At 38.8% G+C, this 19,765-nt stretch overlaps 1 protein-coding gene across 1 annotated transcript in view; it reads right to left on the reverse strand.

The window, feature by feature from the left end:
• The window catches only part of PRKD3 (protein kinase D3), a 47,230-nt gene that overhangs the window by 19,515 nt on the left and 7,950 nt on the right, over positions 1–19,765 (reverse strand). Inside the window, exons 3-9 of the mRNA XM_074579921.1 lie at positions 11,693–11,831; positions 9,918–10,049; positions 9,028–9,185; positions 7,144–7,333; positions 4,275–4,352; positions 1,915–2,098; positions 249–372 (exon numbers count right to left, since the gene is read on the reverse strand). Coding sequence (XP_074436022.1) covers positions 249–372; positions 1,915–2,098; positions 4,275–4,352; positions 7,144–7,333; positions 9,028–9,185; positions 9,918–10,049; positions 11,693–11,831 — 1,005 coding nt within the window. The remainder of the gene's footprint in view (positions 1–248; positions 373–1,914; positions 2,099–4,274; positions 4,353–7,143; positions 7,334–9,027; positions 9,186–9,917; positions 10,050–11,692; positions 11,832–19,765) is intronic.

Here is a 19,765-nt window from a genome sequence, read left to right on the forward strand (position 1 = left end):
TTATTTGAGACAATTTAGAGATGCTTCTCTTTCTTAAAAGGGAGAAGGAAAAGTACTGTTGAATCACCACCTAAAGAATTTTGAATAAACTACAGTTTCTTCTTTGCACCAGATTTCTTTATAATAAACATCATGGCTAAGTTCTTTCAAATGATAGTGTAAATCAGAATATCTAAATAAAAGTAGTAAAATGCACTGGTGGAGAAATATAATTTAACTTAATGTAGGAAGAAACTGAAGTCACTGACCAGATTGTCTCTACTAGTATAGTGGACCATCCATCCTTCCTTCACCATTGTACTGCTCTTCCTTTTTGTGTGTTTGATTGACTGTACAACTCTCATGAGAGGAATATTATTGCTCGTTGAAGGACTAAAAAAAGAAAAAATAAAATATAGAACAGTTAATATTTAACCAGTTAAAATACAACAGTACTGCAATTCCACTGGTACTACACATTTAGGTCATAATTTTCAGAAATAGGCACCTTTTCTTCCCATACAAATTATTTCATCGATCGATGAAACTGACAAGGTATCCGAGCTCCCACTAGCTCTCCTAGTGCAAGAATCACAGTACTTAGATTACTCTATGGAACACAAAAGAAACACAGTGGAATGAGAACATCTACAGAAATCATTCTCTCTCAAAACAATCAGCTGAGATTGCTGGTCTTAATCGAGCATAAAAATACAATTAACATCAGCATTGCTATTATTTTATCTTGTCTGCGTAAGTTGACTATGCTACTTCTTCATATTGTTATTACACTAATAAAGGTCCCTATCTAAGCATACTTTCAATTTATGAAAATATCAACAGGGGTGTGTTAATTCAAATCACAGCTCCACTAGGAAGTTTTATCAATGCTTGAGGAGATTAACTGTCCTGTAAATGAAGATTTTATACTCTTTAACATTCTGACAGTCATTAGTTAAACGTACACGTTTTAATAGCGCTGGAGATGGAGTGAACCACTAAGTTGCCTGCTTAACACCAGAGCTTCTACGCATGGCACTAACAGAAGCGTTTGTAAACGCACGAAATCACATGGCAGATTCAAACCCAAAAACGTAAGGATGCTTTAATACAGCACACAGTTACAGAATTGTCTGCCACAGGATGCTGTACATGCCAAGAAACTTGAATTGCTCCAAGTGCAATTAAAAATAAATGGAGAAATCCTACCTAGAGGTGGAACACAGAAAAGATGCTACTTCTAACTCAGGAAATCCTTGAGCTATAAAAATCATGGGAAGTTGAGAAGGTATCACTATATGCTCTTCCTTAGTTATTTGCTATTAGCTAAAATGACCTTTCATTTGACCTAATACAACTGCTCTTATGTTATTAAAAATGACCTAAGAAAACCAGGACACCACTATTCAGAATAATACAGAAAGTAAAAATATGAGACTGGATTAAAGGAACTATGTAACAGTAATCAGAACACTTCAGGAAAATCACATTCAAGTTAAAAAACACACTTTCACCTAAAATGCATATAAACTATGATATGAATATTAAAATATCTCAAGTAATTACTTTTAAATCCACACATGCATAACTAACTAAATTAGGCTGTCACAAAGATCTTAGTCATGTCTTAGCCATGTTAAACCAAGCCATAAATTTTATCATGTTTTGATAATCTGGCTTTATTTCTTTGATAACAGTCATAACACAGCACTTTTTCCAATTAGAAGAGACTATATTATTTTAATTTAGTTATGTTTCACATTTGCTTGAATCAGGATAACTTTACAAAGCATTTCCAGGTTAAAAAAACACCAATGAAAAAAGTGACACTTTAAGCAGTAAAATGGGGCTAATCAGAATTATTTTACTCAAAGTTTTACTTCACAATATTGAGGAAAGTATATCCAGAGCAAAGAAATCCACCTTATGACTTACCTGATAGTTTTGACAGCTTCCTCATCTTTGTCTGCATCAAGGTCAGATGGATCCATAAAGAAGATTTTGTCCTCTGGAGGAGATGGCTCTTCAGCATCATCTAGACCCCGACTACCATCACTGTTCATTTCACTGCTATCAACTTCCATTGGCATGTCCAAGTCCTGGCCTGGGCTGGCAGGTTCTGGAAACAACACAGGATTCAGATATTATTTCAAATACACAATTAAAGAAAAAAAAATCCACCACCAACAAAAAAAAAACCATAAACCCAAAACAAAGAAAACCCAAAAAAATCCACAATATTTCTTCTTCAGTTCATATTTATGCAAGTAAACGTAAAAGTACAACCAGAATATACAAAATCCTCAAGTTTTTGCTAAATGATGCAAAGTGTGCCAGTGAACATTATCAACTTATCTTTGCTAAATGCCAAGGCAAGAGAGATCCAATCAAAACAAGAATCTCGTTGAAAGAAATGGAGTGAAAAGCTTAAGGTCTAAACCTAAATCTCATTAAGTAATTCTGTTCTACAAGTAATCAGTACAAAGTAACCTTTTGATGGCTAGAGATGACCCAGAGAATTATTCCTGTGCAAATGAAATTCTCCATCAACAGAAACCCAACTCTGGTCTCACTGCCCTTGTAACCTATAGTAGCAAAAATAAGAGCGAAAAAGGGGGCTGTGGTATTGCAGGAAAAGAGAAAAGCAGAACAGATCTTACTCGCATCTGACTCTCTGCTGGCAGAATAAAGTTTCCAAAAGCTGTACAACTTGCACTGTAGAAAACTAAGAAATAAGACATACAAATACCTTCATCTGTAACTTTTTTTTTCCCCCCTTTTTTTTTTTGGCTGAAGAGAGCTCAATTTAAGGGTGGGAGAAAGAACAAAAAAAATAAACGACTCCTTATGTTCACAAAAGAATTGTCTGAAACTGTAGTTCCCAAACAACGAGCTCTAGCACCTTAGCATCACAAGGATGGTGAAAGCAGGCTGCAGCCAACAACATGTTGCACATTATTGTTCATGGCCGCCAATCTCATGACCCAGGCAGGAGCCTTGGAGCTGGAGAAGGCAGGCATGAACAGATGGGATATATTGTGCAATGGTGAAGGACCCACTGGCTAACAGGGCTGCTTCCCAGGCCTCTGAATCAGGTTGCACAGTTTGGTGTGATCAACAATAGGCACACCAACAACCAAGATTTTGGACACCTCAGCCGGAGGACACCTCAGCCGGAGGACACCTCAGCCGGAGGACACCTCAGCCGGAGGACACCTCAGCCGGAGGACACCTCAGCCGGAGGACACCTCAGCCGGAGGACACCTCAGCCGGAGGACACCTCAGCCGGAGGACACCTCAGCCGGAGGACACCTCAGCCGGAGGACACCTCAGCCGGAGGACACCTCAGCCGGAGGACACCTCAGCCGGAGGACACCTCAGCCGGAGGACTTCTGGTCCAACATTTCTCCAGCCTGTCAAAGTCCCTCTGGATGGCAGCATAACCCTCTGGAGTGTCAGCCAGTCCTCCCAGGCATCAGCAAACTTGCTGAGGGTACACTCTGCCCCACATCCGGATCATTAATGAAGATGTTGAACAGGACTGGACCCAGTATTGGCCCCTAGGGTACACCACTAGTTACCAGCCTCCAAAACAGACCTCATGCCACTGATCACCACCCTCAGGCCCATCCATTCAACCAGCTTTCAGTTCACCTCACTGTCTGCTCATCCATCCCATGTTTCATCAGCTTAACACTGGTCTAAAACTTATACGAATAAGACTTTAAACTTCCTTCCATACAGTGTTCCCTGCCTTCCCCTCCCAACTCTGTAAGGTCTATTCAGAAGACAGTTCTACTTAACTAAGGTTCCAAAAAATTAGAATGTTTTGTTGTTTGTTGGGTTTTTTTGGCTTGGTTTTTCCCCTTCTCTTACCTCACAAACTGCTGGGCTAACTCTGGCCACTGAAAATCATGCATATGAGAAAGTCACAAAAAAATGGTACTTGTCGTCAGATACTAACATTTAAATATATACATTTCACAGTGAACAATGAGCAGACTGATCTCAACAGATGTTTGATTTTTGTATATTTAGAAGGCTTCTTGATTTTTTTATTTTCCTTGAACAATCTCAAGCAAAGCGTACTGCAGTTGTCAAGACTGATTAAGTAAAATTAAAGTCACTAGAGTATAAGTTTTACAGTGAACCTTCTTAATTGTCAGCAATCTCAGGTGAAAAAACTGAGAAGATAAAATAAAAAGACATAAAATATTCAAAGATGAGGGAACTAAAAGCATCCCGTTAAGCCTCCAAAGATCTGTCAGTATTTGAAAGCATGTTTCGCATCTTACCTCCATTGAAAATCACCTCTCCAAGACAGTCTCTAGGTACTTTAGATGCGCAGCGTTTGTGACAGTTGAATCTGCAATCTACAACAGAAGACAAATAAGCCCATGACACCAGAATCTTACTCCTACTCAGACACTAACATTCTATCATTCGCTACTTCCATCACAAGCTTCAGTTCAGATTCATACATTTGCATGTAACTGAAGACAGCACCGATGAGGTCACCTCCAGAAGTAAATTAACAATCTCGTCCTGATGCCACATGTTGATTTGCCCCACCACTATTTACTATGTCAGCACTTCCTCTTCCAGTACAAAACAGTTTTCTTCTTCTCTAGCTTTGTCTGTAGTTATTTTTTCCATTATGATGTAATTTTTCCCATCTTCTCATCTGTTCCACACCCTTTTTTCCATTGCTGTATGATTTAAATGTCTCATCTCTATCATTTTTCACCACCTGCTGCCTAGTACTTGCAGCCATCAGATCCTCTAGGATCAGAAACCTGTATCATAGAGCAAATATGCTCTGCAGTAAATCCCAAAGTCTGGCTCCCCTATCATTCAGATTACAGATTTGGCTGAACACTGAAGCTCCATTTCTCCCTGCCAACGCATGGCAGACGGAATAATGTTATGTCCAGATCTGCCCTGACGTGGAGATGGAATCTAACCTGGACCGAGGTATCAGATGCAACCTACTGAACAAAGTCCAGCATATACCATTAGAGGTAGTAAAAGAAATTTCCATTATTAGCAGCATCACTGTAATTTTTGACTGTGTATCAACATCATGAATTTCAAAACCACCTACTGCTCCCGTAACTGTTTTCAAACCGATAATTTAGCCTGTTTCTGCTATCCAAAGAAAGCTCATCATGCTTTCAAGTCCAGACAAGAGAAAAATCATTATCTCCCCATTTTTAGCAGCAGAGAAGCCAAACCCTGGAGCAAAATACAATCCTGTTCAGCTTCTGAGTGCCTACGAGGAAGCATCCTAGGAGAACAATGAACTGTCCTTTCTATAGTGGTGTTTTCAGTCCATATTATGCAATATGGTTACTTTACTAGTTTGAACAGAGCTGGAAGAAACAGAGACATTTCAAGTCCTACCAGGAAACTAGAAAGAGTGAGTCAATCCTAATCAATTAAACTTTGTCTAGAAACATTCTTGGGTACTGCAATGCAACTCTCTACTCTAGTAAACAGTTGTAAACATCCCCTAGGATGCTTTCAGCCCACAGCATTAGCACAATCTCAAACAGTTCCCAGGTCTAGTTCATAAGTCAGAGCATCCCATGAAATTTTTCCCAACGGGCAGCCTCCCTACAGCCACCCGGGCTCAGATGCTAAGATGACTTGTTCACGGGCACAGGTCATTTTGGCCCTGTTGATCAGAGTGTCCAGGAATGTTCCTTGGGCACATTTAATTTATTACCAGAAATACAGCCTTAGCATCCCAAAGATCATCCTGAGAGTCCAAGTAGAAGCCTGGATGAATTCAAGAAATCCAGGGCTCTTATGGGTACTCAGGAACATGGGACTGCTGAAAGACCCCAAGCTTTGGGAATGTGCACAAGGAAGTTCGTGGAAACTTTAAGAATCTGTAGGAGAAAGCGGTATGAAAATAATTTGATTGTTTGATATCAATTCTGATATATTCAAAATATGTATAGGATCATACTGTGCAATGACAGGCCTATTAATAAACTTATTTCTGTCCTGTGTGCATACATAACGTTTCTTTATTCTTGTTTTCCATACATAAATTCTATTTTTATACAGCACCATTCACGTTCCCAAAACTGATGTGGTAGCCCCATTTCTTCAACTGGATATACAGTCACAACAACTGTATTTGGTCAGTAGTATCTATATGTTAGAACTGCAAAGCATCTTTTTCAGGCTTCGTTATTCATGTATTGCATGTATCCAAGGGACACTCAATATAACTCAGAAACATATCAAGAGATTTGAATATCAAGGGATACTCAAATAACTCAAAAACAGTTCAGGATGCAGACCTCAAACAGACTACAAAGACTGCAAATTATTAAAACAGAAATGAAAGATAAGCTACATGAGACAGTAGTATTTTTAGTCAAAAGAAAGTTAACGCAGCCATAAGCTTACAACTTTTGCTCTCTTCTACTTAAGGAAATTGAAAATGTATTAAGTAACCGCTTTCAAAATGTTGATTGACCTTTGCTACTCATGTTTGATAAACTTGCATGAGAGCAACAGAAAGTCCTTTCCATATTAACGTTTAGGATTCATCACTACAGTTCTCTTTCCTGCAACAAAGCTGACAAATCTGCACTACCCAGCAACGAAGTGACAGAAGAAGACCACAATGTCATCGTTATGCCCTGGGAAATGCACAAAAGAGTCGGAGAACTGAAGTCATGCATCTTAACGTATGCTAAATAAAAACCATGCAGCTGATGAAGCCTAAGCTAGTTCAGGAAAGGCACCTACCTGTACGATGTTTTTTCCAAAAGACAATAACCAGTATCCTGTGCTAGAATGATATAATGAAAACTTACAAGTTCTTTAGTCATGAGTCTAGAAGGCAGACATTGAACAAAGGGAAATATTTCCTATTTATATTAATTTAGAATTATCCTTCTAAATTTAAGGCGTTTCCAATCTATATGTGATTAAACATTTTTCATAAAAACGTACAATGCACAGCCTACTAAAATGAAAATGAGGGCTGCTGTTATCCTCTCAAAAATATGCATTTTTTCAAAAATTATACTGCCCCATTTTGTAGTATACAACTTTCTAGCAATCAAAACAGAAGTTGAAATCAGTTTTAAATACAAGACCTTCACTGAAATTTATCGCTGCAGCCAAAAATTAAATGTTTACCTTTACACTGCATTCCTTGGCGAAAAAGGCCCTTAAGTAGCCGTTTGCAATACTGGCATATGGTGGGACGAGTGTAAGAGTGAACAGCAAAGGTGTGCGGAACCTTCACTCTGCAAAGCACCATCTTTTCCATCCAGATGGGACGGCCGCTCCAGGAGGGAATCCTCTTACTAGGTTCTGGGCAGCAGCGCTGGAATAAAGAAGGTATACACGATTTGCACCAAAACGGTTCCACTTCAGGAAAAATAAATAAATTTTTAAAATAAATAAGTAAATGTTAGGGGGGCTGGGAGAGAGGTGTTGGCTCAGAAAGTGACTGTGTAAGAACCTGGCCAAGAAGCTTTAAAAGGAGATTCTCGTATCATAAAACGAAAACACCAGACGAAAAAGCCTTGCAGAGAACAGGAAAGTATGTGTGAATCTTTATTTCCACAGAAGCTAAAATGCTAAACATTCAGTCTTATGACCTTTTTTTTTTTAAGCAACCTGGCAAGGCTGACAGACAACACGTACAGACCCCCAAGCAGGGGATAAAATGGAAAACACAGGAGGTAGGCAAACCAAAATCCAATCATTACCTCAAGCTATCAGTTTCAAAAAGCAAAGAACAGCATACCTGGATAGCTTACTAAGTTAGGCAAAAATACTTAGAAAATTAAAAAATAATTTTGGAAGTTAAACCCCCCAAGAAATCTTTGAAATTAAGTTAAAAAAACAATTAAATTGGCAATTAAAATGGCAATTAAAACAAAAAAGGCATTGAGTATCATACTAAACATTCAGCAGGATAAATTTGCAGTTACCTACGTCTACAGAAAATTGTAACGGAACATGGCCCTGTACATCTGACCTAAAGTATTTTAGGACTGCTGAAAGATGAACCGCAAATATGATAACAGAATATGATAACTGATCATCTAAGCCAAGTATTCAAAATCAGATAGCAAAGAAGATATGTCAAAGAGGTACTAAACACGCATGTAGAAATCAAAAGTTAAATTCCATGAGAGGAGAAATGCTTACAATTTTATGTTCACTGAACAGATCTTACCAATAGTTACAAACATCAGAATAAATATTTTTCATGACTCAAGACTAGGCTTTGTAGCCTCTGGCTAAAAAGCATTATGTTCTTGAACTAGACAGTCTATACAATTTATAAACTATGGTAAGAAGGTAAGAATTGTTATACTGTAGAGTAATACAATTAGATAAGCAGGAAAGACGAAGTGTCAAAAGCACTGCTTTTACCCCACAGTGAAAGCAGCAATGAACAAATGGATCTAATCACTGCCTGCCCTGTCTTCAGATCCCAATATAGTTGCAGGGTATCTGATAACCTCTCAGCAATCCTCATAACCATTATAATAAAGAACTATTATGAATGATGATCTTTACTGTAAGCCCTTCATCCCCTACGCTCTCCTTGATAAGTCTTGGGTTATTTTTTAGATTGTCTGTGAAAAGCTTAACAACATATCAAGAATACTCGCTGCTCTCCCAGCATAAAAGCTTACAATTTTTAGTCAAGTAACTACTCTATACTGATACTGTAATTACAGAATGAATCTGTATTACGAAGGCGGCAAGGTGTTTTATCATTCCCAAACCCAAAGTTCTCAGACTTCATGTAACCACAAATGACAGGCTAATAATTATACATAAAAGTTATAATTTACTTCCAGTTTCACTTCTGACTGTAATAACAGTTATCAGTAAGTGCCACTGTCTAAGACTCACCAGATTTAAAAATGAACTAAAACCAATCACAATGGTTAAGCTCAACTCCCTTGTACTCATTATGAGCCACTTGCAACACTAGCTAGTTCCCCTGAGGTTAAAGGATTTAAAACCAGAAATTGTTTCCCCTTTTACATTACATACTTCTTCAGAGGCAGAAGATGTGTATTCAGCTTGTGCTGGTCTTGGAACTGAAAGCCCTGCTCCTGGTAAAGACACATTAGACAGACGCCTCTTTCTCACTCCACTGCAGTTATTTGGAATCTTGAAGGCACACCGCTTATGGTAGTTTAACCCACAGCCTGAAAGAGAAGGGTTTTAGACAAAAAACCCAAAATTTCCCAACATTCAAAATAACAAAAATAGTACTAATATTTTGATAAGGCAGTTAAAAAGATGACCCAGGAAAACACTAAAGACAGAAACAGACTGTCCAGTTAAATTCTCTTATTTTAGTGTTCTTGGTGTGGTCCACAGAAACACGTTTTTTTTTGCACTGCTTGCTATAATAACGATCTCTAGTAAGCCCAGCTCTAGAAAGAAGGTCTAAGACCCCGAAACAGCTGATAGCCCTCCTGACTTCTCCCCACAGCAGGAGACTTTCATCACTCCCTCCCTCCAGAGCACCAGAGCCAAGGAGAAGCCAGTCAGCAGGCAGCGTCAGTACCTGACAGCAGGCTGCAGAGCGCTCCGCTGCCAGCTGGATGAAGGCCATAAGGAAAGGGATTCCCCTTTGGGAGTCTCTCCAAAGTATGTGCTCCTTGTGCAAGGAACACATGCTTCTAAGCTAACTTTTTTTTCCTCCCCCCCCCAAAGTGGGAAACAAGAACACTTCTTAAGTCATTTGCCCAAGGTCACACACAGTTTGTGTTAAAGCCAGGATCTGAACTCGGGTTTCCTGATACACAATCCCTTCCAATTCTATTAAATACAACACTTACCACATGCTCTCATATCAAACAAGATATATTTTCCCCTTATTCATCTTATATAGATGTATACACACAAAAATACACTAAAAGTCACAGACTTACCTTCACATTTTAATCCTTGTCGTACCAAACCCCAAAGCATCTCTCCGCAGTAGTCACAAAAAGTAGGAGCCTTGTAGGAATGCACATAAAGTGCATGAGGACGAATCTGGAAATCTTCAACTGTAGCCAGAGCTTTTAAAAAATTGCAGTAAGTTATGGTTCTTGCCACAGGATCAACAAGGACTTTACTGTATACCATTTAAATACGCATTTAGAAGATTACACGGCTTTCAGTAAGCTTTTCTAGTGAGGAAAAATTCTGTTGGATTCTGTAGGCTAATGGCCACAACTAACGAACAGTATGAGTCATGATGTTGAAAACCTCACTACCTTGAGAAGGCAAATATAACAAGCTTTGCTAAAGTCAACTTAACAGGAAACATTTGAAAGAGCAATTTAATTTCCAAGCTGGTTTGCAACCTAAAAAATTTTCAAATGAACAGTTCTACAAGTTAGATTTTTATCTTCTAAAGGACTTTTTCAATAAAAGTTTATTAGAATCAACTCCATGTGTATCAAAACAGAACTGTGGATACAGTTTCCATGGAACACTGGAAACTTCACCAGTAATGTTCTTTTTCTTAAATAAGCATAGATACATTTAAATGAGTTTTTTTGTCCAGTTTCTTTGGAATGTAAAAAAAAAAGTGATATTTTACACTAACGTTACTTTGCCCTAATTGTTACTATTCTTTGATCAAATATGTACTAATGCTTCACATTCAGATTCTCATGTCTCAGTTTTAAAACCCTACTGAAAGAGATTTACACGCCTTCAAAATGCCTCAATTTCTAGTGGTCTGTCTGTTTATAAGGAAACTGTCAGAGATTGCAAGAGGCAGCACACACAACAAATTTTCCAAACATGTCATTCACCAGAAGCAATGAAAAGCTCAAACCAAGATGATCAACTACTGAACACCCTAGACATGCCTTGAACAGTAGCCTGAAATGCAGCCAAGGAACTCATCCTTATGACTCTGGAAATCATACTTTGTTGGTCCAATTTACAAATCTAATCCCATGACAGCCAAGAGATTGCTCTGTCTAGAATGTAACTTCAGTTTGGCACTTAGTCCTCAAAGTCTGAAAGAACTGCTCAGTACTAATCCAGCTTTTATTTGTAGTTTAACTACAGCTGGCTTTTGGTTGAATTTGATGGGGTATTGATGAAACACATACAATTCAAATCAGTTAGGGGCTGGGGGGGCTGTCCTCGTTATTGAGGAGTACTACAGGTTAATAACCACCACTGTCAGGACTTCATTTAAAAGAAACTGTTTTCAAGCACTACAGTAACCCTCAAGAGTCTGTCCTTATAGGTATGACTCAGCAACTATGTTTATTTGGAGCCTTTTAGCAGTATAAACCATCAATGGCAAAAGCTACAGAACAAAAAGACAGATCTAAGCAAAAGAAAGCCAACAACAGGGCTGGAAGACCAAATTCTGAATCCTGTCTGCATTTCAGCTTCAATAATACTATTAATAAACTTATATCATTATAATTATACATTCATATTCTTATAATTCAGATTTACCTGTAATAATAAACCTGAAGAAGATTAAAATGTGACAATGAAACAATAATAAAATTGAGTACTGATGCATGAGTACCACTAGGATTTTCTTGGAAACCTCTACCCCAAAACAGTGACCCAGTATGAGAGTTAAGTCAAAGAGCTCAAGGCAAGCATGATAATAATGTTCCATACAGTCCTATTTTCTTCCAATCTACTGAATAAAGTGCTGTTCCTCTATTGCAACAGTACCTACCAGAGAGTACAACCTCAACAAGATCTCCCTCATGTATCTCTTCTGCTGATGTAATTCGTTGCAAAATATTATCTGAGTTCAGGTCATGACGGAAGAGAAGAATTTTGTCATACATGCCAAAGAAACCACACTCTGGGAACTGCAATAGAAAACAAACTCTAAATTAACACACACTCTTTCATAATCCTATCCATAAATGTTTTCAGTAACAGCCACAGAACTTGAGTGTTTGGAGTGTTCCATGGAAACAAAATTGACCTGCTTATTTTTGAGCAACTGAAGCATTTTCTGAACTGAAATGTAGCATAAAAAGTTAAAAAAAAACCCAAACACACAAAAACCCAAACAACATATACCCCCCCTTCCAAAAAAAAAAAAAAACCACCACCCAAAAACCACCCACACACCAAATCAAATCAATACCAACTTCTTCCTTGTTTTCCCCCCACCAACAGTGACACTTTTTTTTCCAAACCTGAAAAGAAATAATGTTAAAGTTTTTGTTTCTTTGGGTTTTTAATCTCTCAGATCTGCATAATCAGTCTGGCACCTGAAGCCAATGCAGATCTTTCTAACTCAGATACCACCACCTGTAACCCTTATTGGGGCAGACATCTATTCAGCTCCAGACACTCCAGCAGCACCTGCCACACTTTTCTTGAGGGGCAAGCCAAGAGAGGCTCCATGTCACTGTTCTACAACAGTTTAGATCTGCAGATGCAAGAAAAGGAAAACTTGATTCCCTACAAGGACAGAAGATAATGTTGTAAATCCATATAGGGAATAGACACACCAAGTAACATGCCATTTTTCCATGACACTTCACTGAAAATAGCTTTCTTATTCTGTATTTTTACCACTCTTCAAAATATTGTCAAGTGTGAGTAAAACTTCTTAAAATGAAAAGTTGAAGAGTAAACAGACAGTTCACACAGAAAAAGAGCAGGAATAGACCCTGCAGAAGAACGAGTACCAATCAACCAGCTCCTTCGGCCTTTTTGTTTAAACAAGAATTCAAATTTGAGGTGGGAACACACACAGAAGTGCTCCCACCGAAGAAAACAGAAAGAATGTGGGGGAAAAAAAAAAAAAATGGAAAAGCATACAACAAACTTTCAATTAGTTAGGTAACAGACTACAGCTCAGTAATTTAGATCTTGCACAGTCAATAAGTAACAGGGTCTAAACTGCATGAAGCTTGTGGTATATTAATTGTCCTCAACTAAAGTAGCCAAAGACTTGTTTCTACCAAATCAAAGACATAATGAAGGGATCCGTCACACCCATTGTTTTCACACTCCCTTCCCATTCAGAGAGAAAATTATTTCCTCTTTCCTGTAGCAATTTTATCCAAAATATTAAGTTGGCCTTCTGTTTCGGTGCGCACACCCTACACACTTACATTACAATAATACTGAAGAATCTCCATGCTCTGGAAAGCACACTATCTACTTGGATAGTCACAAAGGGAGGCAGAATTTGTGCCATTTAACCCGTGCAAAAGCAAAAGAGGGACCTGACAAAATTATACTGACAACAGTAGACATTTAATCCACAGCACCAAGAAACTGATTTACTGGGCTGATGCCAAAGCAGCAGGCTGCTTCATCTCCCAACTCATTCTTAGGCTCCCTACACAAGTTTGATATTCTCTTGCACTCTGTACAGTAGCCATGATGTACAGATATGAGAGCAGCATTATATTCCCCTGAAACAGATGCTTTTTAAACCTTTATACAATAAAATGCTGTTGCTTAAAATCCCTTAAATCATCTGGAATTACCTGCAAGAACTCTCTTATCACACTTTATTTCATTATACTCATCTGCTGATTAATCTTGATAAATAGCAAATATCCGAGAATATTATGAATATTACATTTTTCCAATCTCCCAAAGATTATTTGTATTAGGAAAGCAAATAAAAAGCTTGAAGATTAGCTGTGCTTCCCAAATATGTGTCTGTATCTCTGCAAGTACGCACAGGACTTGACGTTCAGAACATGCATAGATACGGGACACTAATATTTCTTCCAAGGGAACTAACAGTTCTTCATACCTGGAACAGTGCATAAACCTGCTTTAAGGTCTAACTCAAAAGTCCATTGTGCCTCAATTAACAAGAAAACAAGCTATATTTATGTTTTTTTTTTAGTAAGTGCTGTGAGGTTTTATTCCTTGATACTACACGCACTGTTTAGCCAGGTATCACACCTTAATGCTAGTATCAATAAAAGCAAGCTACCACATCAATGCTACAATCAATTGTATCCTCAAGACAACTTCTACTTATAGTCTATCAACTGCATCACACTGCTGAAAAACTTAATTCCAAGAAAAGGGAGAGAAAAATCAACAGGAATATGGTATGTATCTGTCTGCAGATAAGCATGACACTTTTTATTAATGCTGATATTAATTTCAGCTGCCAGGAGGGACAACTGATGATTCAAAGCATAGTGTGAACTATTGCTTCTTTGTATTAAGTTCACAGAACCACCTGAAACCACAGATTTTAAGGAACCTCTAAGATATTTCACAGGTTTAAGTTTCCTTCTTTTGATAAAGACATGTCTTTGTTTCTTTTTTTTTTTTTTGATTCTTTGAGACCATAAACCCATCGCGCAGCTGCCAGAACATCCCTACACATAATCCCCCATCCCAGTAACCAGAGGTCACATAATCACATTCCAAGAAGCACTTATTTTAAATGCTATGACCATATGTACTCTGCATATGTACTATTTACTCATTCTCATGTACAAATCTTGTATTTATTAAAAGGTTTTAAACATACCACATTAATTTTGGTGACTAAGAAGCATTAGCTGACACAAAAGTTACAGATGAGTACTCAAATCCTCTTTGTGAAAGCAAGTGTAATCATTAAAAATGAGAGACATTACTTTGCTTAGAAAACAGAATCAACATTTAATTCCAAAGTTCGTAAAATAACAGTAGAATGCCTATAATTAACATCTGGTTTTCAAATAAATTCCAGACAAAGGCTAAATTAATTTCTGTGGAATAAAAGTATTGTAAAAAAAGCAAAATCATCTATTATAGATTGTTAGAACTGTTGGCATCAATATCCTCATTTGCTTCTATGTTAATTAAATTGACCTTTTAAGCTGTGTGTCATGAATGCTTATGACACTAGAATGACATGTTTTACTGCCCTCTTCTCTCAAAACAAGTATATATACACATGGATGAAATGACTGTGAAAGGTTGTCTGGTTTTGTAACTGTAATATTTAACCTCCTAAAAGATAATTCTTCTATTTACAAGCTTCAACTTGATCAGTAGCTTCTGGACTAAGATGCGGAATCACAAGCTCAGGCCTAACAAGACTAACAATAATCTATGCTAGTATTTATTGCAAGAAGCCTATCATTAAACACAGACAGTTTCTATACATATGTGTCACAGACTTCACCCAGGACACGTTTTTCTACGCATTGTGCATGCCTAATCTCCATTTCTGAAGCAATCATTCCAAAAACTAAAAGCATGATAACCTGTTCATCAGTGCTACAGAGCTGCAGTTGCTACAACCCACAACAGGGCAGGCATAGCCGAGGAACCTTGCAACAGCTCCCTTACCTATCCTGCCTGTTAGGTCAGGCGCTTATCTTGATGTCCACAAAGGAACAATCCAGGTGGGGCAGCCCATACAACACCATACAACCCCATCAGCCCACCACAGGCCCATCTCCACATGCCAGTGGAGCAGAGAGGCGCAAGGGCATGCAGAGAACCCAAATTAAGGGCTCCAAAGAAAGGATACCCTGTCCAGGCCCATCCCAGGGCTGTCACAGGAAAGCCTCAGCCCCAGTTTCCAGCCATAAAACCTACGAAGATAAGTCAACACTACAGCACCTTCTGGACTGAGGAGGGTTGCTGCCCAACACTACGGGACACGTTATGAGACATCAGAGAATTAGGATTGTACAAGACTTATGGGATGTTTATGGAAAGAACCAAAGGCAAGAGAAGAGGTGATACAGGGATGAACAAACATGGGGAAAAAAAAAACAACATAGGGATAAGAAGATAAAAAAGGCTGGACACCTGTAAACAATGGCTGGTCAGAACAATTGTCATGCCCTGATCAGCACCATCTGTCCCATCTTTTCATTAAATTCCATTCCTAACTATTTTCCTGGATGACACATTTTCATTCTGAGCACATGTGCATACGGGAGGTCTGAGCGCCAGCAACTGAAGCCAGACCACAGGTCAGAGGACCCATGTGTCAGTGGTGCCAGCGACTGGAGAGACCTGAGCGAGTGAAATCAAGAGCTCGAATATCCAGATGCCAGCAACTGGAAAGACCAAGATCCAGAGGCTGCTGCTGGGCAGAGAACGCCTGAGCCCAGCTGCTGGAGACATCCACTTTTTTCGGTTGGGTTTTTTTGGTTGGTTGGGGGTGAGTGTCTCTCTCTGTTCCCACTAACAGACCTTCATCCTGAACCACCAGAGAAGGGTACAATATGAGACCATTGCTGCTGTTTGTGTTCATGTGAGTGCTTTGCATGTCTGCCTGTGTCAAACTGTGTGTATACACATATGTATTGTACACCTGTATCCAAGTGCCTGTGTCTACTGGGAATATGTGGTCTTGCTACTGGTTGGACCTGGGGCATTGAGCTGCAGCAGCCTCGCCTCTGCCAGGAGGCTGTCGGATTCAGTTGTCCCTAACAAAACTTTTTGAGTTTGATGAAAGAGTCCTGCCCTTTCCTTGCACACACCCCTACATGATTCCCCTGTTATAAAAGAACAGACTAACACAAAGACACCTCTCTGACCACTCCTTTCTACACACTTGAGCTCAGATTACTCTCCTCTGCCCCCACTACAGTCCTGCGCACCCAAGCAATGGACACGCTGGCTGGCTGCCCTCTGCGTGGCCGGCCCTGATGAGCTGCAGGTGGCCCGTCAGGGCCCATGTCTAAGCCACTTGGACAGGCTTCGACTGGGGGAACTATGCAAGCCGCTTGGCTCCTTACAGACATGCAGCGCCCTGCTCTCTCTTCCGCTCCCCAGTACATTCGGGAATACAGCATTCTTTGCTAGCACCTTAGCCAGAAGGCTATGTGGGACTGCTGGCCAAGAATAACCTCATCGCTTAACAAGGTTTTTATTTCAAGTGGTATCTTTTAACAGAATTTTTACGCAACCTTAAACTATGTTCGAGTTGTACACTATCAAATTTTTCTCTCTTGTACTACAGCAAAGTACAGCTTTTATAGCCTTCCTTATGCTCAATGACATGAAGCTGTTAAGAAAGAACACTATCCAGTTCCTTTGAAGTGTTAAGAGCTCGTAATGTAAACTTGAAAACAAAACTCAAAGCAGAGTTTTTTTAAAGCCTGTTTTATCTTACAGGATTATACAGCTATTACTTTCCTGCATAAAAGCCCAAAGTATCTGCACAGTGACTCAGAACTTATAAACTGCTAATCCCAGTATTACTGTGTTTCCTAAAAGCAAAAAGGAGACTGCTCTCAGTGTTAACAGCTCCAAAAGAGCATCTAACTACAGGAAATCACTTGCGGGAAGTCTACGTATGCAATAGACTGTGCCAAAATTAATCTCTGGTACACCAATATCATCAACTTATGTAAAGAACATATGCAATCCTTTGTACTTGGGTGGTGCTAGCACAAGTAACACTACTGGTGCATTATTGCACTCACACTAAGGAAAAACAATTGGTGTCATCTAGAATGCTTATACTGTAACAGTATGTCTCGTTTTAATTGATAGTGCATTCCTTTTACCCAGAAGAACTCAATATACAGCAGCCAGCATTGCTGGAGCGAAACACAACTGAGGCTTCTTTCTATTTTGGCAGTAACTGAAAAATCCCTCTACTTCAAGTTCCAGGACTTACTTTACAAAGTTCTGGACCAGTCGCCAAAAATTCACACTAGGGAAAAGCGTAGGCGGATATTGTTTCAAGGTCCAATATCTCATGACCCATCATAACTCAAAACAAATGCTTCAAACCACTGAAAGTTAATTCCAAATTCTAATGGTGCAAAACACCCATTACCTTGGAAAGTCTCCTGGTTCACTGAAATCACTCCAATCTATTATCCTGCATCCCTACTCAGCTATTCACTCCCACTCTTTAGAATCATGTGCCAAATCACATTATCACACAGACAATTAGCTTCAAACATGTTGCATCTTTCCCTCACCAGATGCCTCAGTACAGACATACTTGGACTACTGCTTGGCTAGGTTCTCCAGCATACGAATTTACCACCATGCTGGAAATGCTAATCCACCCTGCATATACCAGCTCCGTAGCCCCAGTACTTCCCAGCTCCCATCTTCTCACAGGCATATTTGCTTCTCATGTCTCAACTCTCTATTACTCTGCTGCCTTATTTAGCTCATATGAAGAAAGCAGATGACAAGAGGGCAGACCAACGGGGGGGAAAAGATTTGAGCAAAACTGATGAACACAAAACACGATTTGCATTCATTTTTGAACCATTCAAAAATAGGTACCATGAACTATTACAAGCTTAATCTGGAGAAAAACCCAGAAGCATGGTTACAGTACTGTTACTTATTTATTACACCAAATTAAGTTGTTACTGCAGGAGTTGTAGAGTTCCATTTGTAATATGGATGGATTGTAATATGATCCTTATAATATCACACTTTTACTTCTCAATATTTTTCTAGTAAAACATCTGTTAACATTTGAGAAATCTTATTAAGCTCCAAGTCAAGACCTCTGCCACAATTTGGTTAGATAGCCATTACCATAACAATGTCCAAACCTTTGAGAGACAGCTCATATTCATTCCACATGTTTTGGCCTTTTCATAACATGACAATTTAAAAGTATTTTTAAATAAGTGCTTCCCCCCCCCCCCAGCAGCCCTCACTGAAGAACTAGCTATCCAAACTACTTTAATTCAGCCCCATTAAAACTTGAGTCTTAGGTATACAAATAATACAGGTATACAGTCAATTGTCACTCGGTTAGAAAATTCTACAGATATATTTGCATGTTCTGCATGTGAGCCTTTCCCCCCCCTCCAATTATCAAAGCAAAATGTTTGAACACAACTCCTCACCTCTCTGTCCCTACCGCCCAGTCTAATTCATCTTCAAAGGAAACTGGCTAATTTTCCAAACAACCCAAGGGCTTCAGTCACACTCCAATTATTGAAAATGAAATCCCACCTACTCTAATTAAAATAATAAGCAGGACTATCAAAAAAGTGCATACATACTGATAGGATCATATTCAATTGAGATTATTCAAATTATTGACCAGGGAATACAATGTACCATGACTACAAAATTGATAAAAACAATGAAAGTATGAAATTACAGAAACAGCAGAAAAACACACAAGCATGTGTAATATGCAAAAAATTAACTCCTTTTAAACACAGCTATACCTCCCATGATTGTGTTCTCAACACTTTACACAGTTCAGAATCTTGAAGAAATAAATATAAGTGTGTACATGTTAAGTACCTGTGTAAGTGGCTATTGACAGATTAAGGCCTGAATTCAGGCAAGACAAAACAGCATAATGTGGCAGGGAAAACAGTCAGGGGATTAGCACTAGTAAGAACGCATAAATACTGTTGGTAGAGGAGACAACATTTAAGGTAAACAATGACACTTTCAGGACTCTGCCTATAGAGACAGAAATGACCAAAAAACAGTCAAAAAGTAAGATGAAAAAGCAAAGAAGCATAAAGCAAGCCAGTAATCAAGTAGAAATGAGATTATGAACAATTGTGAATTTGCTGTTGAGAGACAGACAATTACAGGTGCAGCTGAAAGAGAGTGACCATGTTAGGATGAAGAAAAATTAAGACAACAAAAATATTATTCCTAGCAAAAGCAAAGACACCAAACACACATGAGTTACAGGAATCAAGATGAAAGCAACAGGTGCTAGATAAGGGTTTCAAGCCTATACGTAAGCAAGACAATTTTGAGACTACTTCGAAGAAAGAAATGGAAAAAAACCAACGTACTACATATGGAAGAGTTCAGCAATAGCAGAATTGTAAACACTGTTGGTGGA

This window comes from Larus michahellis, chromosome 3 (genome assembly GCF_964199755.1).
Source record: "Larus michahellis chromosome 3, bLarMic1.1, whole genome shotgun sequence".
In the NCBI taxonomy this organism is placed as follows: domain Eukaryota; kingdom Metazoa; phylum Chordata; class Aves; order Charadriiformes; family Laridae; genus Larus; species Larus michahellis.